Raw genomic sequence first — 21,442 nt, forward strand, 5'->3', positions numbered from 1 at the left:
GTGTATATGCATATACCAAACATATATGTATGTTGAATATAGCCAATGTGGGAATGTACCCGTGTATATACACACAATTATATATGTATAGATTTTTGTTGCCTTTTTTCCCCCTGAGGCTGGGGTTAAGTGACTTGCCCAGGGTCACACAGCTAGGAAGTGTTAAGTGTCTGAGACCAGATTTGAACTCACGTCCTACTGAATTCAGGGCTGGTGCTCTATCCACTGCGTCACCTAGCTGCCCCTATGTATAATTTTTGATATGGCCAACATAGAACTTGTTTTGCTTAACTATGTACATATTTGTAACAAGGGGTTTTTTCCTTTTTCAATTGGCATGGGGCATTAGGAAAGAGAAAATAGATTTTTGCATGAAAAAATACATTTAATTTTTATAAAAAGAACTCAGAGTCATGCCCACAGAGTAATAAAGAATCAGAGACAAAGAATTAGATTAATTCCCTCCAAATCTTTGCATGGCACCACACCCCAATAATCTCCCTCTCCTAAGAGTATCTCCCAAAGATCAGAACATGTGGAAAGGGTTCAATCTAGAAACCCGAACACCCAGCCATACTTGATGGTCCATGGGTGACTTTCCCACTTTGTACAGCATAAACAGTCAAACTTTGAAAACCTTATCCTTCCCTGTGCGGTTTTCCAGTTGTGGGCAAAGCCAGGCAGGCAGGAGAATATACAGTAATGTAATCCCTTTCTGTAAGCACAGAAGACCAGAAGGATCCCGGATCCTCTCCTGGCATTTGCAGTGTTCCGAGAAGCTACGTAAAGGGGAAACCTCTGAATCGATTCCACCTCTTCCATTAGAGAATCCCAGATGGCGGAGATACAAGAGACCATGCATCTGGGCACCATCTTGGGAGGCATCTCATCCAAAGCTCTCATTTTACAGATGAGGAAATTGAGGCCCAAAGAGTAGTGACTGATCTAACAGGACATAATGAATGAATGGCCAAGTCAGATTGGAGACCACGTCTCCCTACTCCCAATTCATTCCTCTTATCGCCACAGATAAAGAGAAAACAAGAGAGATAGAATAGTTATTGGATTGGAGGACAGTTGAGACTTTCTGCTGCAATTTTCTAATTTAAATAAATCAAAGAGGGAAGGAGAAATAAGAATAGGTATGGAGGAGATAGAGAGAAGGGGAAGAAGGCAAGGGGAGGGAAAGAAAGAGAGAACTAGGAATAGTGCAGTGGGTGGAGCCCTGGCCTGGAGTCAGGAGAACCTGACTTCCAATCCAGCCTCACACACTTGACACTTACTAGATAGACCCTGGACTAGTCACTTAATTAGAAAATTAAATAAAATAACAAGCAGCAGGATCAGAAACACAGGCCCCCAGTTCCTAATTCATGCTCCTCCCATGCCCCATCACATGATGCAGTGGGAACTTGTCTTTCCCAGTAGAATCACAGATTTCTGTCCTGAGAACTACAAGAAAGGAAGAAAGGGATTGAGGAGAAAGAGAGGGAGAAGGAGAAGGAGCAAGAAAGGGAGAGAAGAAGAGAGAGGTGAGAAGGGGAGGAAAGGAGAGAGGAAGGGAAGGGATGGGAGACTGTTGGCCTGGGCCACTCACCTCCAGCTCCTTGAAGACCACACAGCTCCGAGCCCATTCCACAATTGAGAAGAGAGTCTGATCCGCCATCTTGCACATGAGGCCAAAAGGAGTGGGCCGGTCAGGCCGGCCCTTGGCCGGCTCCTGCAGGCAGGCCAGGATTCGGGCCTTGAGCTGGCCTTCGTCAGGCTCCAGCTGAAGCAGTTTGAGGATGAGCTCCGGGACCCCTGGCAGGCTGGGGCCACTAGGGTAGGGTTCAGGGTAACCATAGGGTGGGGCTGGCTCGTGGGGGCTGGCATAGGGCTCGGGGTACTCTGACTTGATGGCGCGGCCAGGGAAGGCAGGATAGAGGTAGCCCGCCAGAGGGCCATGAGTGGGCACAGCCATAGGCAGCCCCGGCGGACCGTAGGGCCCCCGCTCATAGTCACCAGGAGGCCCTGCAGGGGGGGCGGGGGCTAAGCCCTTGGCCCCTGGGTGGAGGGCCGGGGCCAAGGGATAGTCAGTTTGTGGAGGAGGTCCCATGGGCGGACCAGTCTCAAGCTTGAATCCATTGGCTCGGATCAGGGCCTTCTTCTGCTGCTTTAAGGCACGATCTCGCTTGTACATGGGACCAAACTTGTTTCTCCCACCTCGCATTCGGTCTGCCCGAACAGCTGTGCAGAAGGCAAAAGGGACCTTGTCAAGCAGTCCTTCCAGAGTGAGTGGAGAGAAGCTCCCCCAGCCCCCGGCTCAATCTCCAACCCCCCCCCCCCAGCCCTGGCTCTTAGTGACTAATAAATGAAAGCCTGACGGTCCAGATCTGCATGGAACTGCTTCTCCCCTAGGGGCCTCCTTTTCTCATCTACAAATGGGCAATATTGAACCCTAAGGGTCCTTTTGATCCTAGCACTCTGAGTTTGGAGCTCGGTGTTCAGTTCTAAGATCTTATGTGCTAACCTCGCAGGCTCTGACCATGTCAATCCTCAGAATGACTTCTTTGGATCCCAGCAGCCTCTAGGATAAAATGCACACGCCTGAGCTCGGCATTCAAGGCTCCTAGAGTCTGGTTCCAACTCATCCCCTGCTCTTGTTTCCTTTTGTGAGCTCTGCATTCCAGCCAAGATGTACCACTGGCTATTCCTCAGGCCTGACACTCCCTCTCTCACCTCAGCATTCACAGACACCGTCCCTTATTCGTACAAACTGCCTCCTCAAACATGCTTCTCAGAACCCTCATCTTCCTTCATGCTCAGCTCAGCTCCTACTTTCTCCCTAAGGCCTTGCTCAGACTTCAGCACCAGCCCTCCCCCCCCCCCTTTTCTCTCTCTTCAAATTAGGTTTTTTGTCGTTGTTGTATTTCTTCTTTATGTTCATTTATGTACAAGTGAAAGCTTCTTAAAGGAAAAGGCTCCCCCCTTTTGTATCTCTAACCCCTAATATAATGCTTTGTACACAGGAGGCAATTAATGTTTGTTGAAAGGAATGGAATTACAATTCTTTACACTTCTATCATTCTGTATTCTAAGATCCACATTCTCTCATTTTTGGTCTAACAGTCTATATTCTAGGGACCCTGCTAACTCTGACATTTATGTTCTAAATCCTTTCTAGCTCTGACATTCTCTGATTAGGATTAAGTTAAATGAAGAGTCCCTTACCAGTTATGTCATGGATCTTCCATAAAAATGACCCTAAATTAGTTTCTGAATTGTATTTCAGGTGACTGACAATTCACTGCAATTGGGACTCTGAGGAATATGGCTTTGCCTAAGTTGGAGAACCCCTTCACTCTCTGTACCTTCTAAATAAATTGTTGCCCTGGGTCTCAAATTGTCCAGTCCAACTCTGATCTACTGTCCTCGATTTAAGCAAATGCAGGCGAGGGAATAGAGGGAATGAGGCTCCTACTTCTCCTCTTTCCCTCTCCAAAAAGGGCTTGGGGCTGCTGAGCATCTTTTTTTAGGAGGGGAGAGAGAAGCCTGCCCCGTTACCCTATGGGAAGAAAACCCTGCCAGTATCAAGTTTCGGGCTTCCCGGATGCTCGTGTTTTATTTCCCCCATCTATACTTTGTATCTCCCTGAGCACAGTACTCAGCACACAGGAGGTGGTGCTTAATAAATGCATATTATATTGCACTGTATCCATGCTTCTTCTCCTTGTTGGAAGGTAGACAGGGCTCTATCAAGGAAATGGATTACTTATTTTTGTATCTCCTACGATCGACACACAGTAGGTGCTCAGCATTTATTTGAATGAATGCATAAACGGATCTCTATTTTGTTCAAACCTGAGTGAGGCAGCCTCAGGATCCAGCCCTTCCGGAAGCTCCTTCCCCCGGGAAGGCCTCCCTAGTCCCCAGCCAGATGTTCCTCCCACGACCCAAGAATGTGTCACTTGGCTGGGAACAGGTGCTTCTCTGCAGCACAGCTTTCCCTCCTCCCTCTCTCCTTCTCTAGCTGCGCCCCTCCCCCACCACCTCCTAGCACAGACTGAGAGCCTTGTAGGGAACAGGCAGAGCCCTCCCTTGGCCCAGGAAAAGTAGGGGGAGGGAAGGAGGGAAGGAGGGAAGGAGGAAGATGAATGGAGGCCTCAGTCAGTCATTGCTTTGGGTCGAGGCTAATTCCTTTCTCTAGAACCTCCTCTGCTATTCCCCTCTTCCGTTTCTAAGACTCACAGAGACAGCGTTGCCCGGCCCGTGTTGAGGGAACGATGATGATATTGTGGCCATGGGAAAAGTCCTATCTAGGAAGTCAGTTAGGAATGAATCCTAACCCTGCCCTGACTGTGAGCTCACTTGGTGATCTTGGAAACATTATATTGCCTTTCTAAGATAAAAAGATCTTAGAAACTAGAAGAGACCATCAGGGATCAGCACCCCCAGTTCTATAGAAGAGGAAACTGGGGTCGAGGGAAATGGAATCATTTGGCCGGAGCCACACAGATAGTGTTGAGTGAGGTTTGAATCTGCCATCTTTTACTGCAATGTTAATACTCTTTCTACTGTACCCCACTGCCTCCAACCAGGCAACCTCTAGGGTCCCTTCCAGCTCTAAAGTTCTTTGCTCTAACGGTTAATGTTCTTAGGTCTTCTCTAGCCATCACAATGCATGTTCTAAAATCTAAGGTTCATGTTCTATTGTTCTTTGAGTTTTGAGTTATGAATTTCCTGTCTTTTCCCCCCACCCACAGAGAAAAGGGCGCTTGAAAATGGACCAGTGCCATTTCTTATATCCCCTGGGTAAGCGGATCACAGCAAAAACCAGCGGAGTCAGCATTGCAACTCGGCTGTCTCAAGAAACCTCTCTGGAGCATCTTCAGTGCTTACTCCGATGCTGCCTCCTTCAGGGAGTGTCCCCTGACTCTTTCCCTTCTCTCTCCTCCCCTACCACCCCAAAAGTGACCGGCCTTACAGTGTTTTGTTTATACCTCTTTTCATCACCTTATCAAGTTCTTTTGCATACTTCCCTTATTTGCTTTAATCTCTTTAGTCTACTACTAACTCCCTGAGGAAAGATACTGTAATTTAATCATCTTTGTATCACCTTCAGCAGTGATGAGTGCAAGGTCATGCACACAGTAGTTTAGTATAGATGTGTTTGGACAGAGAAGTCCATGGATTTCCAATTTAATTAAACTATTCGGATCTCAAAATGAGACCTTCAACTCCATACCACACGGGTTTCTTTGTGCCAGTGACATGACCACCTGTCTCTAATGTCAATATCTAAGAAAAGGGTGCCTGTGAACATATCATGAAATTTGGATATCCCAGTCCTGTACGATACAACTGATTGGATCTCAGAGGGCATTCCATGCTTAATTTTCTTCCATACTCAAAGGCAGTGTACCATTATGAGAGAAGGGATGGATCTGAATTCAATAGACCTGCATTCTACTCCCAGCTCTAACACTTTGCTATGAACATTGTATGTGTATGAACATTCAACAAATTATTTTCCTTCTCTGAGCTTCATTTCCTCATCAGTAAAATGGGGATAATAATATTTGCATTCCCTTCAAACTCTTAATGGAAGAACAGCTGTGAAATGTTTAACATACTACATAAATTTGAGTCCTCCAATGTACCTTTTTTTCTTCCATCCTTGGGTAAAAGTCCTTAAGGGAAAAGGCTAAGATATCAATGTCCCTTGATTTATAGACAATCAACAAAAGGGACTTTAGAACACAGGACATAAGATAGAATTCTGAAATTGTTCCATTGGAACCAACCTTTCTCATTTTTTCAGAAGAGGAAATGTCAAATTTCTTGTCCAAGGAAAGTCACATTGAGTTAGTGGAATTAGAGCCCAGGCTTCTGGCCCATTTTCCCTGATTTTTGTCACTGCACTAGCAGTCTTGACAAGTTCATGAAACCCAGTTTCAGAAAATGCATCTATGATCGCCAGAGATCAGGCTCAGTACTGCTAACCACCCGGAGAAAAATGTAGATCCCAGGCAGAACTGTCTCTGTTTACTGAGGCCTCCCTCCCCCAGGGTTCCCAGCACCCTACCTGCCCTCCCACTCATTGCATTGGTTAAATTGGGCCATCTCCTCTTCCCAACTTTCCTAGCCCTTCTCTCTTTTTACAAACTCAATTCTTGCTCCCCTTCTACACTCTGCAGAGTGGGGCACCAGCTGGTGCTGGAGAACAAGCAAGCAGAGAGGGAGAGGAATCTATGGCTAGGGCATGTGCGTGGAGTTAGGACGGGGACCCAGAGTCACACCCACCTTCCAGCCGCATCCCCACAGTCAGGCACTTCTGGAAGCGGCAGTAGGGGCACCGTTTACGCTGTGTCTTGTCAATCTTGCAGTTCTGGCTCTCGGTGCACGTGTAGTGTTTGTTATTCTGTACGGTGCGCTTAAAGAACCCCTGTGTCCCGGGGAGATACGGAGTGAGTTAGCACCCGAGAGTCTGGGAGGGGAGGTCAGATAAAGGAGGAGGGGGAGAAAGCACCTGCATAGGGGAGAGGCAGCTGGGAGAGGATGAAGGAAGAAGCTGTGGGAGGAGGAGAGAATAAGAGGGGAAGAGGAGAGAGAGATTACCGAAGAGGCCTGGGAAAAGGATTCTGAGAGATAAAAGAGGGCATGGAGGAGTAAAGAGAAAACTGGGGAAAATGGGATAGGAAATGAAAAAAGGAAAGAATTCATCAAGGGAGCAGAAACATAGGAGAATGCTACAGGGTTGGGAAACTGAGGAGAGAAGAGAAGAAAAGACTGGGGAAAGGGAAAGGATAAAGGAAGGTGGGAAAAGATGTGGGGAAAGGGAAGAGAACCCAATTATAAGAGGAAAGGACCCTGAGAAAAGGAAAAGATGCAGAGAGTAAGAAGAGGATATATTGGAAGGAAGAGAAACAGAGAGAAAGAAAAAGACAGAAAGACACAAAGAGACAGAGACAGAAAGAGGAGAGGAATGGAGAGAAGAGGAGATGAGAGGAGAAAAGAGGAGAGGAAAGAAGGGAGGAGAGAGAAGAGAGGTGGAGAGGAGAGGAGAAGAGAGGAGAGAAGAGAGGAGAGAAGAGAGAGGAGGAGAGAGGAGAGAAGAGAGGAGAGAAGAGAGAGGAGGAGAGGAAAGGAGAGGAGAGAAGAAGAGGAGAGGAGAAGAGAAGATGATGCTGGGAGGAGAATTTAGAGAATGGGAAAAGTACATGGGAATCCAGGAGATATAAAGAGAAAGGAGAGACCAAGATGTGAGAGAATACCTAGGGACAGGGGAGAGGACTTAAGTGATAGAGAGGGGACTTTAGGAGAGTAAAAACAAGGGGAGAAGGCATGGGAAAAGGGAAGGGGATCTGGAGAAATGGTTGGGGAAAGGATATGGGAAAAGAACAAAGGGAGAAAATTGTGAAAACTTGGAGAGAAGGGAAAGAAGTTGAGAATAGGGATAGGGAGAGAGGCAAGAATATAAAAGGAAAGAGGAGAGGATAGGGGAGGGAGGAGGGTTAGGGAAGAAGATACAAAGAAAGAGAATGAAGAACAGCGTTTCCATAATTAAGAGATTTCATAGCGAGATTGGGAGAGGTCAACAGGAAATCGAGGAAACTTATTTAGAGCTCCCCAGGAACTGCCTTAAGTCTAGGTAAGAAGACACCCGGAACAGGGATCTGGAAATGGGAGCGGGGAAGGGGGCTAACGCACTAATCTGGACCAAAGAGGGGCTATGCAGAAGTGAAGCTGTTCTTGGGCCAAGATAGTCCCTCCGCACGCAATAGACACCCGAAGATAGAGAAAAGGCTTCTAGGCAGCTGCGAGGAAACATTCCAGCCTCGAGGCTGGCACAAGGGTGTGACAGGGAGAGGGTCTGTGTGCCCAGGGACCTCTTTTTGACCTTGAGGGGCAGTGACTTCCAGAGCTAGTCCGGACTCTTCCTATCTGGAATTAAGGGGGACTGGAGAGAGGCTCTCCGCAATTGACTTCACCGGTTCCAGAAAAACTCCGAAATGGGGCAGGTGTCCACTTTGGCTTGAATACTAGACACAACAGGGAAGACCTTGTGTCTGGTCAATCCCGAACTTATTCTTGCAGCCATTCAAATGGCAATGAAATTGGGGCTCCGTACTGCGGGAGCCCCGAAAGGATTGTAATCCCCACCCAAAGCCTCATTCTGGGAGATGAATGTGGGAAGCAGGAGCTGTCCAGAGTCAGCCAGGCCATTGCCACTTTACTCGCCTTATCCCACCACATTACCTCCGTGACTCCCCCAAACTACTTCAAGTTCAGCTTAAATTTCTTGCTTCTCATACCAGGGAGCCACCGACATCTGTCACCTTCTTTCTCTCTCCGTCTAGCCCAGTCCTTGACTGCGCTTCACTTCTCTCTGTCCCCGTCCCTCTTGGGCCTGGCTCACTTGTCCCGAGAACCTAGTAGGGACTCGAGGTCTTGTCCTGGTCACTCCGACAGTTCAGAGTATACATTGGTTACTCTTCCTTCCAACCATTTTCCTTTTCTCCACCTCCCTCTTCTCTCTCCCCCAACCCCCAGCCAATTACAGGTCTGTTAGCATCTCTTCTCTTCTCTCTTTCCTGGCTAGCCAGACCAGACCCCCTCGGTAGACTCTAGGCAAGCTATCTTGGCTATCCCAGCCACTGTGTCAGACGGAACAAGCACCCGTTTCGCCCTCTCCATCTTTCCCAGTCCACGAGGGAGAGTTAGATGGCGGCCCTTTGCCCTTTCTGCTGCTTCCTGAGGGTCCTCGACTGTCTTTTTCCTCATAGCTGGTCTGCCTTGGCCAAAGTTCCTCAGTCACTGTGCTGCCTCTCCATCATCCCTCCCTTCTCGGCTGTTTGAGGTAGCTTCCTGCTTGCCAATGACCCGCCAGAACCCCCCGAATTTGTCCAAATCCCTCTCAGTCCTGCGCTGAGCCTGTGGGGCAGCTCACCTTACAGCTCTCGCAGGTGAGCAGCCCATAGTGGTATCCGGACACCTTGTCTCCGCACACCGGGCATAGCTCGTCCAGGTCCTCGTCGTACGTGTAGTCCATGCCCTCGGCGGCCGCCTGGGGGTAGAAGAGAAAGGGAAGAGTCACCACAGGGCGATCAGCCCCGGGTCTGAGGGTACAGAACCTGGTACCTAGCAGAGGGGCCGTGGCGCAGCAGAGCCAGGCGTGGCTCAGGGCTATGGCGGAGCCTTTATTGCGCCCGCCGGGCCCTGAAGAAACCAACATTCCCCCCCCCAGGAGGGGTCCCTCCCCTTTCTCCCTTCTCTCCGCCCCCGGGAGGGCGGGAGGAATAGCGGGCGGGGCCCGCAGTGTAAGGGGACTCAAACTCCGGGTCTCGGGCTGGGCCTCTGGGGATCCAGTAGCCAGAAGCAGCACTGCCAGGCCCTGGCCTTGATCCTTGCCGGGGGGCTAGCCAGTGAAGTCGGAGAAGTTTGCAACCCAATATTCTTCTCTGGCAATAAAATCCCCCACAAGCGAGTCAAGCTCTTCAGAACTAGGGGAGGGCAAGCTACCTGGAAGAAGAAGAAGTGATGTGGAGTGGGGGAAAGGGAGAGACTATGAGGGAAGTCAGGTCCTGATATTTTGGCAAAACAGAGTAAGTGCTGGTGTTGGTGAGATCCAGGGCAGATAGAATGATAATGGTTAGAAACAGGAAATCCAAACAGAGACAGAGACCTCTAGGAGAAAAAGAGGCCCAAAGCAGAACAGAGCCAATTCACGTTGGAAAACTGAGGCTGGAGGGGATAGAAACAGATGTTCAAGAAATGAAAATGGAGAAATACTTAGGGAGACACAGAGAGGGGGGGGGGAGGAGGAAGAGGGAGAGAGAAGGAGGGAGGGAGGGAAGAAAAAGAGAGATAGGAGGAAGGGAGAGAGAGCAAAAGAGAAAGGAGGGAGGAAGGGAAACGAGAGAGAAGAGGGAAGGAGGCAGACAGAGAGGGGGAGGAAAAAAGGGAAGGAGGAAAAGGAAAGAGGTAAGAAAAAAGAGGTTCACAGAGAGACAGAGAAGGAGGGAGAGAAGGAAAGAGGGAGAAGGAGAGAGGGAGAAGCACAGAGAGAGGCAGAGACAGAAAGAATCAGACATAGAGATTCACAGAGAAAAAATTCCGAAATTTGACCCCAGATAGAAATAGTGAAGCAGAAAAATTGAAACAGAGACAGATTTTCAGACGGGATTGAGGGAGAGGCCCAGCCAAAGTGGCCAGTGCTCAGAGACTATGGCTAACTGAAGCAAAAAAAAAAAAAAACAAAACAAAAAGAGAGAGAGAGAGAGAGAGAGAGAGAGAGAGAGAGAGAGAGAGAGAGAGAGAGCGAAGAATGGCTTGAAGACAGAAATAAATCTACGCAGAGACAAGGAGAGTGAAACTCCGGACAGAGATAAGAGTTTGAAATCTAAAGGGAGACATAGATTCGAAGAGAAACTGAGGCATAAGAAATAGAGAAGTACGGGCGACAGGGGAAAGGTAGAGACTTACGGGTGGGGGAGGCCACCAGAAACAGAATTAGAGAGATGAGAGAGTAGAGCCAACGGAGGAATGGAAATAGAGGCAGAGACACAGCAGAGACTGACACAGGATGCCCAAAGTCGGGACTGCAGAGACTGGGCGGCGGAGACAGATACGGATTAGCATCAAGGGTGGCAATGGAGGCAGAGAAGCAGAAACAAAGAGGAGAGACAGACTTGGAGAGATACGTGGGTATCGAAGGAGGCCGAAAGAGAAGTGAGGGCTTAGCAAGCGAGATTCAGAAAGAGAACCTCAACGACAGAGATGTGAGACACAGAGAGAGACAGAGATGGACTGTACCCTCAGAGACACTGCGTCCAGAAGCAGCAGAGACACCGGAGAGAAAACGGACACAGACACTGAATGCAGAGAGACAAACACTGACAGAAGCGGGGAAAGGAGGGATGGAAACGGACACACAGAGAGGCAGAGACGCACACGGAGATACGGACGACAGAGACTGAAAACCGAGGCATACAGAGATGGGGGTTCGGACACCGACAGCGGTACTCATCAGAACCAGAGACAAAACCAAAATATGAAACGCAGAAACACCCAGGGACAGAGATACTGGAGCCTGGAAGAGAGAGACACTAACAGGTAGAGAAACGGAGACATCGAGAGAGACCTAGCCGGGCGGCCGCCGCAAGGATTAGAGTCCAGAGCCAGAAAGCCCGTCCGCCGTGGAAGGACTCTTGCCCGAAATCCCTGCAGCTGGGGCCCTGACCACAGAGGGAAGCTGAGAGAACCGGGGATCCGCCCGCCCCGTCCCGGTATCCAACCCCGCCCGACCCCCCAGTCCCTAGCCTTCCTCCTCCTCCTCCTCCTCCTCCACCTCCTTGCTCTGTCCGTGGCCCTGATGAGGTTTGGGGTCCTCTCCCTCGTGGGGTCATAGGCGCTGGGACCCACCTGCCCAGACGAACACCGGCCGGCTATAAGCCGCACCCCGTCCGGCAGCTGATAATCAGCACTATGGCTCAGCTCCGGAGAGAGTCAGCTCCGCGGTGTTGACAGCCCCTGGGGGCGGGGGCGCAGGGCTCTCCTGGGCGGCTTCCATCTGGGGAGCTCTCTCTTCTCCGCCCCCCGGCCCCGGCCTCCGCTTCCTCCTCAGAGGGGGGAGGGGGAAAAAGCCCTACCGATTACACACGTCTCTACATATAAGCCAATACATCACTGCCCACAGCGACCCCCATTTTCTGAAGAGCTTGCACTGATGGGGACCGTGATTCTTCGCGGCAAGAGAGCCCCCACATTTCTGTTGCAAATGGAGAATCTTGGCATGTCTGATACACCTGTAAATACGGTATTTCTTCTCTAGCTAGGTTCAGAAAGCATGGGTTGGGGTACCAGATTCTCTGACCTCACGCCCATCCTCTACCTAGGACTTGTATGATCTTGGGCAAATCAGTTAATCTCACTGGATCCCGTTTCCTCCTCTGGGGGGAAAAAATTTGATTTTCAAACAACATGCTTCTCAAGGTCTCTTCTACTTTCAAGTTCTATGTTCTAAGCTCTAATCCATATTCTAAGATCCTCTTCTTCTTTGGCTCCCATGGTCTTTGATTTAAGGTTTATTTCAGATTTAATATTCTATGTTCTAATGTCCTTTTCTGTTCTGATGTGTTCTGGTTCTAAAATTGCATATTTTAAGGGTCTTAATATTTCGGTCTGAAAATTCTAGGTTCTCTTCCGATTCTACGTCCCAAGAGCCTTATTTCTGCGTTGGAGCTCCCAACCCTGCTGCCTGCACTTTCCTCCTTCCTTTCCACCTGTGGCCCAGAAAATTTAGGATTATTCAAAGATTCGATGATCAAGCATCAGGGTTTAGTTTTGGGGACAGAACTAAGCCTCCCCAGCTTCACCTTAGGAAAAGAGAAAAAATAAAATTAAAATCCCATCAAATTTGTACCCTTTACAAGCACAAATCAGCAATCTCGAGACTGTTTGCAAATCTCACTTAGACTAAAGAAAGAGATATTGGTGGATTCTTGATTTGGTATGATTTGGTAGTTTTGTTCTTACGTTTTCTTCAACTTTTATTCAGTTCGGGATGGGGGGAGGTAGGTCTGAGACCAGTGGGAGTGAAGATGCGGAAGGAGACATACCTCAAATACTGCACAACAAAAAAGTAAAACACCAGAGTGGGGAGAAAAGTTCCTAATTAGCAATGGAGCCCAAACTCCATTCCCAGATAGCTCGACCCAGAAAAATAATAATAATAATAAATAAATAAATAAATAACCCCAGAACGCAGAAAAAAGCCGGGAACTGAATGCTTTGAAGAACGATCCTGTGGGCATTTGATGAGACTGTAGGAAGAGGCCCTGAGGAAGAAGGGAAGAACCAAAACAACAAACACTTATATACCACTTTACGTACTGTACTAGCTTAGTGATTACGGGCAAGTCACATGTAACCACTCTGTGCCTCAATTTCCTCTTTCGTGAAATGGGGAGGGTTGGACTTAATGATTTCTAAATTACACAACTATTTTCCTTTCCTCAGGTTCAGTAGCTTTATCTACATAATAGGCATAAAAATCCCCACACTGTCTATTTCACTGTTGCTAAAGAGCTTTGTCAATCTGAAAAAGCTTGAAATGTGAACTATTGTTATTCCTCTAAGAATAAGTGGAGTGTTGGATGAAAGACTGGCGTTAGCTTCCAGAAGACCAGAGATGAAGCCCTTACTCTTAATTACACTAGCCGAGGGATAAGCCCCCACCTCAGCGTGCCTGCAAGCTGCGTACTAAAATAAAGCCGGGTTGCTAATTTACGTGTGAGGAGAGTGCTCACACAGAGAATTCCCTATGCAGATGAAATCAGGGATCCAGAATTTACGGTTATGTACACAACATATACATGAGTGTATATCGTGGGCAAGTCACATGACCCTGTTTGCCTCAGTTTCCTCATCTGTAAAATGAGCTGGAAAAGGAAAACACGGATCCGGAATTGATGTTTGTGTACACAAAACATACATATATGTATGTCGTGGGTAAATCACTTAATCCTCTTTGCCTTAGTTTTTTCATCTGTAAAATGATCTGAAGAAGGAAATGGCAAACATTCCAATATTTCTGCCAAAAAACAAACAAATAACCCAACAACAAAACACAAAGGGGTCAGGAAGAGTCGGACACCATTGAAACGACTTAACAAAAATATACACATGATTTTACATACATATATATGCATATATACAAGCATATACACGATTTTACATTTTCAACAAATACTTAGTAAGCGCCTTTTGTATGCAATATGCTGTGCCTGGAGCTCAGGGAGATTTATGTGTAACTATGATAAGTATGATTTCATTGAGCTTCTAGATAACCCCGAGTGATAGCCACGCTATAAAAAAAGGTGAATTATTCCCATTTCACAGAGAAAACTAAAATCTATAGAAGAGATTCCGAAGCGAGATAGAAAGCTAACAAAGGCGTCGGAATTCGAATCCAGCGTCCCGCTGTTCCTAACAGCTGCGGCTATTTTCACTACGTTCGGCTTTTGCTAAAAGTGCCCACCTAGGAAGATTTCTTCCTCGGAAGATTTCTTTCTAGGAAAGCCCGGAGGACTAACATTTGAATAATATTCTCTCCTTCCCTTGGCCTAGAAGAAAGAGTTCTGGAAGCGGGGGTTCGGGCTGTAGGGGTTGGGTTAAGCCCGAGCTCTGAGATCTCTCACCACCCTGAATTCTGTGTTCCTTCTCTCAGGTCGCGGGTAGAAAACGCGGTGGGATTGGAAGCCCCTTTCCCACGGACTTGGGAGTTCGCACTATCGCCGAACCGGCAGCTTCCGAGATCAGGAACTGCTCCACTGGTGGCGGTCCTGAAACAACTTGCTTTACCACCACCACCACCCCACCCCACCCCCGCCGCCGCCCGGAGGGATGTTTTTTCTAAGTCCCTCCTTGTATTAGTGCTTCCAACCTTAATGAGACCCCCTAGTGAAGGAGGGACCGGAGTCGTCCCGGTTTAACAGATGGAGAGACTGAGGCCGGGAAAAAGGCTCTTTAAGAATTTAAGGGATTTTAGTTTCTGTTAACTATAGGGTCTCGGAGCAAAGTGGCAGAGATTCAGAAAGCCGCGGGCCGCGATCGAGGCCCGGTTCTCAAATTCCTTAACCACTTTGGTCCTCGATTTCCTTTCTTGATGAATAATAACAATATAATAATGATTAGTATTTAGCGCTTTAAGATTTGCAAAGCGTTTTACTTTTTTTTTAAACTTGATTCTCACAATTGTGACAGGCAACACATATAGCATTATCCCCATATGCCCAAAAAAAAAGAAGAAATTGAGGTCAAAAGAAATGATGTGACTTGATCAGACCCACTGTAGTGTTTCCAGCTCCCCACAGGCTTCGGCACCCGAGGGGGGAGTTGGAGCCTCTCGTTCAAAAAGTCCGACCAGAGTTAAGGGCCCCAGGGCACATACAAATAAAGGTAGCTAGACTGACATTCGGACTCGGATTTCTTGAAGAACCGATGTCAGCCTCTGCGATTCCCAAGCGTTCTTTGCCAGATCGTCACGGCCAAAGAGACGGGGGAGCAAACGTCTGTTGTCTGAAAAACGCGATCTTTAAACAAGCAAGCAGCCACTACGGATGCGACTGGATCAAGAGGTGCAGCAGATTCTCATTGCTGCGGCACCCTCCTGAAAAGTGGGGGCGATCCCTGGACCCTGCCTTTCTGGGCTCTGCTTTAGGCGGAACTGGAAAACTTGGGGTCGGTGGGGGGAGAGTGTGTGTGTGTGAAAAGATCGTACAAGGGGGGAGTCATTCAGTCCCTCGGTAGCAATGCAGTAGTCTGCGTTGGCTCGCCCTTCCAAAGTCGCCCCGAGTGAATCCTTAACCCACCTTCTGAATCCCACCACCAATATATGATCGTTCTTTTTCATCTGGGATCAGAAGACCTGTACCTGGTGCCAGGGAATACCCTGAGCGCTCGGGCTCTCCTCTCTGTGTGTGTCTGTGTGTGTGTGTGAGTCTCCCTCCTCTCTCTGTCTGTCTCTCTGTCTCTGTCTTCTGCCTGTCTCTGTCTGTCTCTCCCCTTTGTCTCTGTTTCTGTCCGTGTGTTCTTCTGTCTGTCTCTCTCTGTCTCTGTCTCTCTCACACACAGAGTCATAAGTAGATATACACACAGCCTCCTTGAAAATGGGGGGGGGGTCTTTGTCTTCTCCAGCATCTAGCGCAGAGCTTGGCACAAAGTAGGAACTTCATCATTGCTTGCTGGGTGATTGAATGCCAGACTCAGAGACAGATGCAGACATATTGGGATACATAGGACAGATGTACATTTCTCACTTTGATCTCAACTGATAGATAAACAAACAAATAGACACATAGGCAGACATATACATAAACACCAAGACACAGATAAAGATGTACAATCAAAGATACACACACGGGCACAGAAAGAAAGGCACAGGTGCGTATTATAATCCCAGTGAGTGACATGAAAACACAGACACATGGCTAGGAACACACAGATCTCAGACACATTAATGGCCCTGTGCAAACACAAACATTGTTAGACACAGATGCACACAGAGACACAGAGATAGACATGCAACCAGGAAGATACAGATAGATACATAGACACACTCACTGATACAGACATCTCTCCCCCATACCACACTGGAAAGAAGAGAAAGATCAGAGCCCTGGGAAGAGGCTCATGGGGGATCAGAAAGAAAGGGTGGGGTTGGGGCTCAGGGATATGGCTGCTACACTCAGAGCTATTCCCCTACCCCCATTACTTCCCAGGGAAGTGTCTCCTGCAGTACAGCATTCTATGTCCCTCCTGGTACAAAGTGCCTCGTTTTTTTCATGATGGAAGCAATAGACAGGTAAATAATAATAACCTCCAAAGGAGCAGGGGTCACAAAAACACAAAAGATGTTGCCTCTCTCAGTACAGTTAGGTTAAGAGGCAGGAGGATGTACAGTATCCCAGCCTAGGGGCATTGATAGAATGTTAGAGGTACATATATCTTAGCTCATAAAATATCAAAGTTGGATTAGATCTTGAACATCATGGAATTCAAACCCATCATTTTAAAGGCGAGAAACTGAGGACCACAGAGTAGAATTGCACAATTAATTAGTAGAGCTGAGCCTACAGACCAAGTCTTCTGATATCTTAGTGCTCCTTCTATACCACACTCTAGCCCAAAGAAGCCACTAGGCATTTGATCAGCTGTCTTACTGGGGGATGGGGGGGGCAGGAAGCAGGGAGGACCTGCCCTGTGGACCCTTTTGGGAGAGGAAAGGGGACAAATAAGATCTGGACTTTGGGGGAGTATTATGGTATAATAGATTGGGAAGTGGACTTAGAGGCAGGAGGACCTGAATTTCTATTCCTCCTCAGGCAAAGTTTTCTGATGCAGGGCAAATCACTTCTCTGTGCCTTAGTTTTCTCATCTGCAAAACAGACTCATTCAACTCATTGGCTTCTAAGGTCCTTTCCAGTTCTAAACACAGGATCCTATAATTCTGGGGGTCCTAAGAAAGATTAAGGGGAGTTGATGTATGGTACCTTCAAATCCTTTTTTCATATCCTCCCCCAAACCAAATGCATCTTCAATAATAATAAATCACATTTCTGTAGCACTTGAAGATTTACAAAAGCTCGTAAGACTATCTTGTGAAATAGAGTGCAAGTATTATTATCCCCATTTTACAGAGGGAGCAATTGAGGTTCAGAAGGGAAATGAGTGATTCAGAGTTCCTACGGTCAAAGGGGAAAGGAAGGGGAGGCTCTTAGTCCTAGAGCCAGGTAGAGAGCGACCTCTTCCTGCCTTCTTTCCTGTCTTAGTTCGGTCTCAAATAGAAAGACTGCAATCCTAAGGGACTAAAGGGCCACCGATGGGAGCAGCCTCCAGAATGACCAGTCTTCCTTAGAGAGCCAGGGGCCCCCAGTTGTGGTGCATATCCAGCCATGTACATAGGGTACGGATGCAGACAAACACCCCCGTGCAGACACCACATGTGCGCAGACCCACGGCTGAGGGAAAGCTGAAAGGGACATTAGTAAGCTGTCTTGTCCTTCTGTGAGCAGGGCCCTGAGCTCCAAACCAAGAGGAAACCAGCCTCCGGCCATGATTGCTGCCCGGAGAGAGGGAGGCTAAAGCCTGTTTCCAGGCCCTCCTTCTTCAAAGGGGCCCTAACTGGGCACTGGCCAGGAGCCAGTCTCTCTCCCAGCTGATGCTTCCTCACCTAACTAATGCTAACTATCTTCCCAGCCACCCCCAACTTTTCCACCGTCTTCCGTTCTGAATGAAGGTAGCAAAGCTACTGAAAACGGCCGCTGGGCTTGAAATACGGAGCAGCACGGCTTGGATTTTAGCTCTGACATGTAAACTCTCGGGTGATCCAAAAGCAGTCATGCTCCTCTGTAAGTCTCAGTTTCCTCATCTATTAAATGGGGATACTCATACTGCCTACCTCAAAGGGAAAGAACTTTGTAAATCTTAAAGCACTGGGAAATCAAAGCTTGCTTTCCTTGGAAACCCTACCATTATAGTCTTCAAGGAGGGTTAGGGTCCCCTGACCACCCTCAGTGCCCCCAACCTGGGCCTCTACAGCGAAGGCCAAAGCCAGAGCCTGCGGCCTTGTCTCAATCAGTGTAGATCCGTTACTTACTGGGAGCAGGGGCGCCTCTTGCAGGGCTCAGGGGGCCGGCCGGCCGGACAGACAGACAGGCCAGAGCTGGGGCCGTGGCTGGACTGTGGGTAAGGCGCAGGGAGCTCCCTCACGCCGGCAGGATGGGTGGGTGGGTGCTGGCTGCTGGCCCTGTCCTGGCCGTCCTTCTCCTCCTCCAGCTCCTTCCCTCCCATCTAGGGTGTGGGGGGGCATAGGAGGGAGGCCCCCGCCTGAGGCCCAATCAAGTGTCTCATTGGTTTCTGCACCCACGTGATTTGCTGTCTCTTCATTTTTTCTTAGGAGAAAAAAATAATAATAAGAGAACTGTGGGCTGGGGGGTGAGGGGGCTGGGTCCAGGGGGAACAGGCATCTAATGCTCCCCAGGGTGGAGGGTAGATAAGGGGATCTTTGCTGTCAATTAAGCTAAAGACAGAGGTGGGTGGGAGGGAGCTTATGGGTGGGGGGGGAAGGAAAGAGAGGCACAAACTTCACTGGGGAGGAGAGCAGCTCATTATCGAGGTGGGAAGGCTGAGGGCCAACCTGATTTATGGGCCCATCCTCCACAGCCTGCAGGGCTTCTTGGTCTCTCTCGCCTCTACTCCCCACTTGGCCTGTGAGGTCCTGGCCTGGGGACCCAGCCTGACTCCCAGGAGACACAGAGAAAGGAGTAAGCCCCTACATAGGCCTGCTAAAAAACTTTGCTGGTCCCTGTCTAGCAGGCAGGGGGATGGATGGCATGACCTTGAGAGGATAGCTTCCCTTCCCCCACCTTCCCAATGCTCAGAAGGCAAATTTTAGTCTAACAGAAAAAAAAAAAAATTTTTTTCTTAACAATTCCATAAAGGGAATAAAAGCTTTCTTCAAAAAGAAAAATGACTTTTATTTCTATGGTGTTTTAAAGTTTTCTGAGTATTTCCTAGCTTTATGAGAGAGGTAGGGCAAGTATTATAATTTTTAACAGATGGAGAAACTGAGGCATTAAAAGACATGAATAAGTTACACCAATAGAAATTTTCAAAGGCAGGACTTAAATGCAGGTTTCCCAATACTAAAAATAAGTGCTCTTTCCTTTATATTACATCCTATCTGTGGAGTTCTTCCAACAGGCCAGAGGGCCATTGGGGAGGGGATTCCTGTTCAAGTATGAGCTGAGCTAGTTATCTTCTGGAGTCCTTTCCATTTTTTAAATACCAGAATATTATGAATCCTTCCCTAATAGCTCCCATTTCTATAATAGTTTAAGAATTTATTTATTATTGTTGATTGGTTGATTAATTGACATATAAGGCATTTTCTTCACAAGAATTCTATGTTGTTGGTAGGATAAATGCCACAGACTATTGGGGAGCTAATAGAGACCTTCAGAACCATCTAACCCCAAACCTTTTTTTTTTCTTTTTTTAATAAAGCAACTGAAATGCTGAGAGATTAAATAATTTGGCCCAAGTGACTTAACCTGAGCTAGAATATTTTTTTCTTTCTTTTTAAAAAATTACATTATCAATCAAAAGCATTTATTAAATAGACCTAATTTATCTAACATAATGGGGAAATAAAAGGTCTTCCCCAAGTAAATCACCCATAAACTGAACATTAGCCCTTCAATTCATCAATAATTACACGTCAAATATGTGTATTAAGAACCTGTGTGTGTTGTGTAGTACCCTATGCTAAGGGCTAGAGAGACAGAAAATTTAGAAAAGACAGCCTCTTCCCTCAAAGAGTTTATAGTCTATTAAAGGGGAGATCCCCAACACAGATGCCTACACTACACAAGGAGGCATGATATAATCCATCATGAATGAATGAGGCTGGAGAAAGGTAGAGGCAGAAGGGATTAGAGAAGTGGTATTTGAAAAAATGGATAGGAATTCAATGTGATTTTTTAATTTTAAAATTTTATTTTTTTATTTATTGCCATTTGATGAAAATCTTTAAATAAATCATATACTTACTTTTTTCAAAAAATGTACAACAAAACATAAAATAGATAATTTTGATTACATAGCATTTTAAAGTTTTTGTACAAACAAACCAGTGCAACAAAAATGAAAAGAAATGCAGAAAATTGTGGAGAAAGTTTGCAACAAAGTTCTCTGATAGATCTCATTTCTCAAATATACAGAGAATTGATTCAAATTTATAAAAATATAACTCATTCCCCAATTGACAAATAGTCAAAGAATATAAGCAGGCAGTTTTCTGATAAAGAAATAGTCATGTGAAAAAATGCTCTAAATCACTATTGATTAGATAAATGAATTTAAAACATCTCTAACGATCAGATTGGCTAATATGACAAAACAGGAAAATGATAAATATTGGAGGGGATATGGGAAAACTGGTATGCTATCAACTGTTGGTGGAGTTGTGAACTGATTTAAACATTTTAGAAAAACAAATTGGAATTGTGCCTGAAACTGCACCTATCTTTTGATCTAGCTATGCAAGGTCTATATCCCGAAAATATAAAAGGAGAGGAGAGAGAATCTATTTGTTCAAAAATATTTACAACGGCTCTTTGTAGTGATTAAGAATTGGAAACTGAGGGGATGCCCATCAATTGGAGAATGACTAAACAAGCTCTGGTATGTGATTGTGATGGAATATTATTGTGCCATTAAAAAAAATGACAAGCGGGATGATTTCAGAAAAATCTAGAAAGATTTACATAATGTGATGCAAAGTGAGCAGAACCAGAAGAATGTCATATGCAGTAACAGCAATATTGTTTGATGAAGAATTGTGAATCACTTAGCGAATCTCAGTAATTCAATGATCCAAGACAGTCCCAAGATATCCACGAGGAAGCATGCTTTTTGCTTCCAGAGAAAGAACTAATATTATTTGAATATAGGCTAAAGTATGCTTCCTTCTTTCCTTCCTTCCTTCTTTCTTTTCCCTCTCTTCCATCTTCTTTAATAAAATGGCTAATATGGAAACATGGTTGCTTACTGTCTCAGAGAGGGAGAGGATAGAATTTGGAGCTCAAAACTTTTTTTTAAAAGTTGAACAATTGTTTTTAATATATAATTGGAAGAATACAAACATACATATAAATATATAGATACATAAAAGTACACAGAATAGTATTTAACCTTTTTTTTTTTTTTTTTTTTTTTTTTTTAGTGGCACAGTGGAAAGAATATTAAATTAATCAGGAGTCAGGAGAGTTACATTCTTGTCCCAGGTCTGCTGGGACACTTTGTACCTGGAAAGACACTTCCCCTCTTGAATTTCATTGCCCTTATCTAGAATACTAAAAGTTTAGATTAGATCATCTAGAGGATTCTTTCCAGA

General features: G+C 46.5%; 1 protein-coding gene across 1 annotated transcript in view; it reads right to left on the reverse strand.

Moving 5' to 3' along the window:
- NR5A1 (nuclear receptor subfamily 5 group A member 1) overlaps window positions 1-18,402 on the reverse strand; it is a 50,297-nt gene extending 31,895 nt beyond the window's left edge. The window contains exons 1-4 of the mRNA XM_074293061.1: window positions 18,143-18,402; window positions 8,933-9,049; window positions 6,286-6,427; window positions 1,598-2,229 (exon numbers count right to left, since the gene is read on the reverse strand). Coding sequence (XP_074149162.1) covers window positions 1,598-2,229; window positions 6,286-6,427; window positions 8,933-9,034 — 876 coding nt within the window. The 5' untranslated portion in view covers window positions 9,035-9,049; window positions 18,143-18,402. The remainder of the gene's footprint in view (window positions 1-1,597; window positions 2,230-6,285; window positions 6,428-8,932; window positions 9,050-18,142) is intronic.
- Window positions 18,403-21,442: the final 3,040 nt, after the last annotated feature.

This window comes from Sminthopsis crassicaudata, chromosome 2 (genome assembly GCF_048593235.1).
Source record: "Sminthopsis crassicaudata isolate SCR6 chromosome 2, ASM4859323v1, whole genome shotgun sequence".
Lineage (NCBI taxonomy): Eukaryota > Metazoa > Chordata > Mammalia > Dasyuromorphia > Dasyuridae > Sminthopsis > Sminthopsis crassicaudata.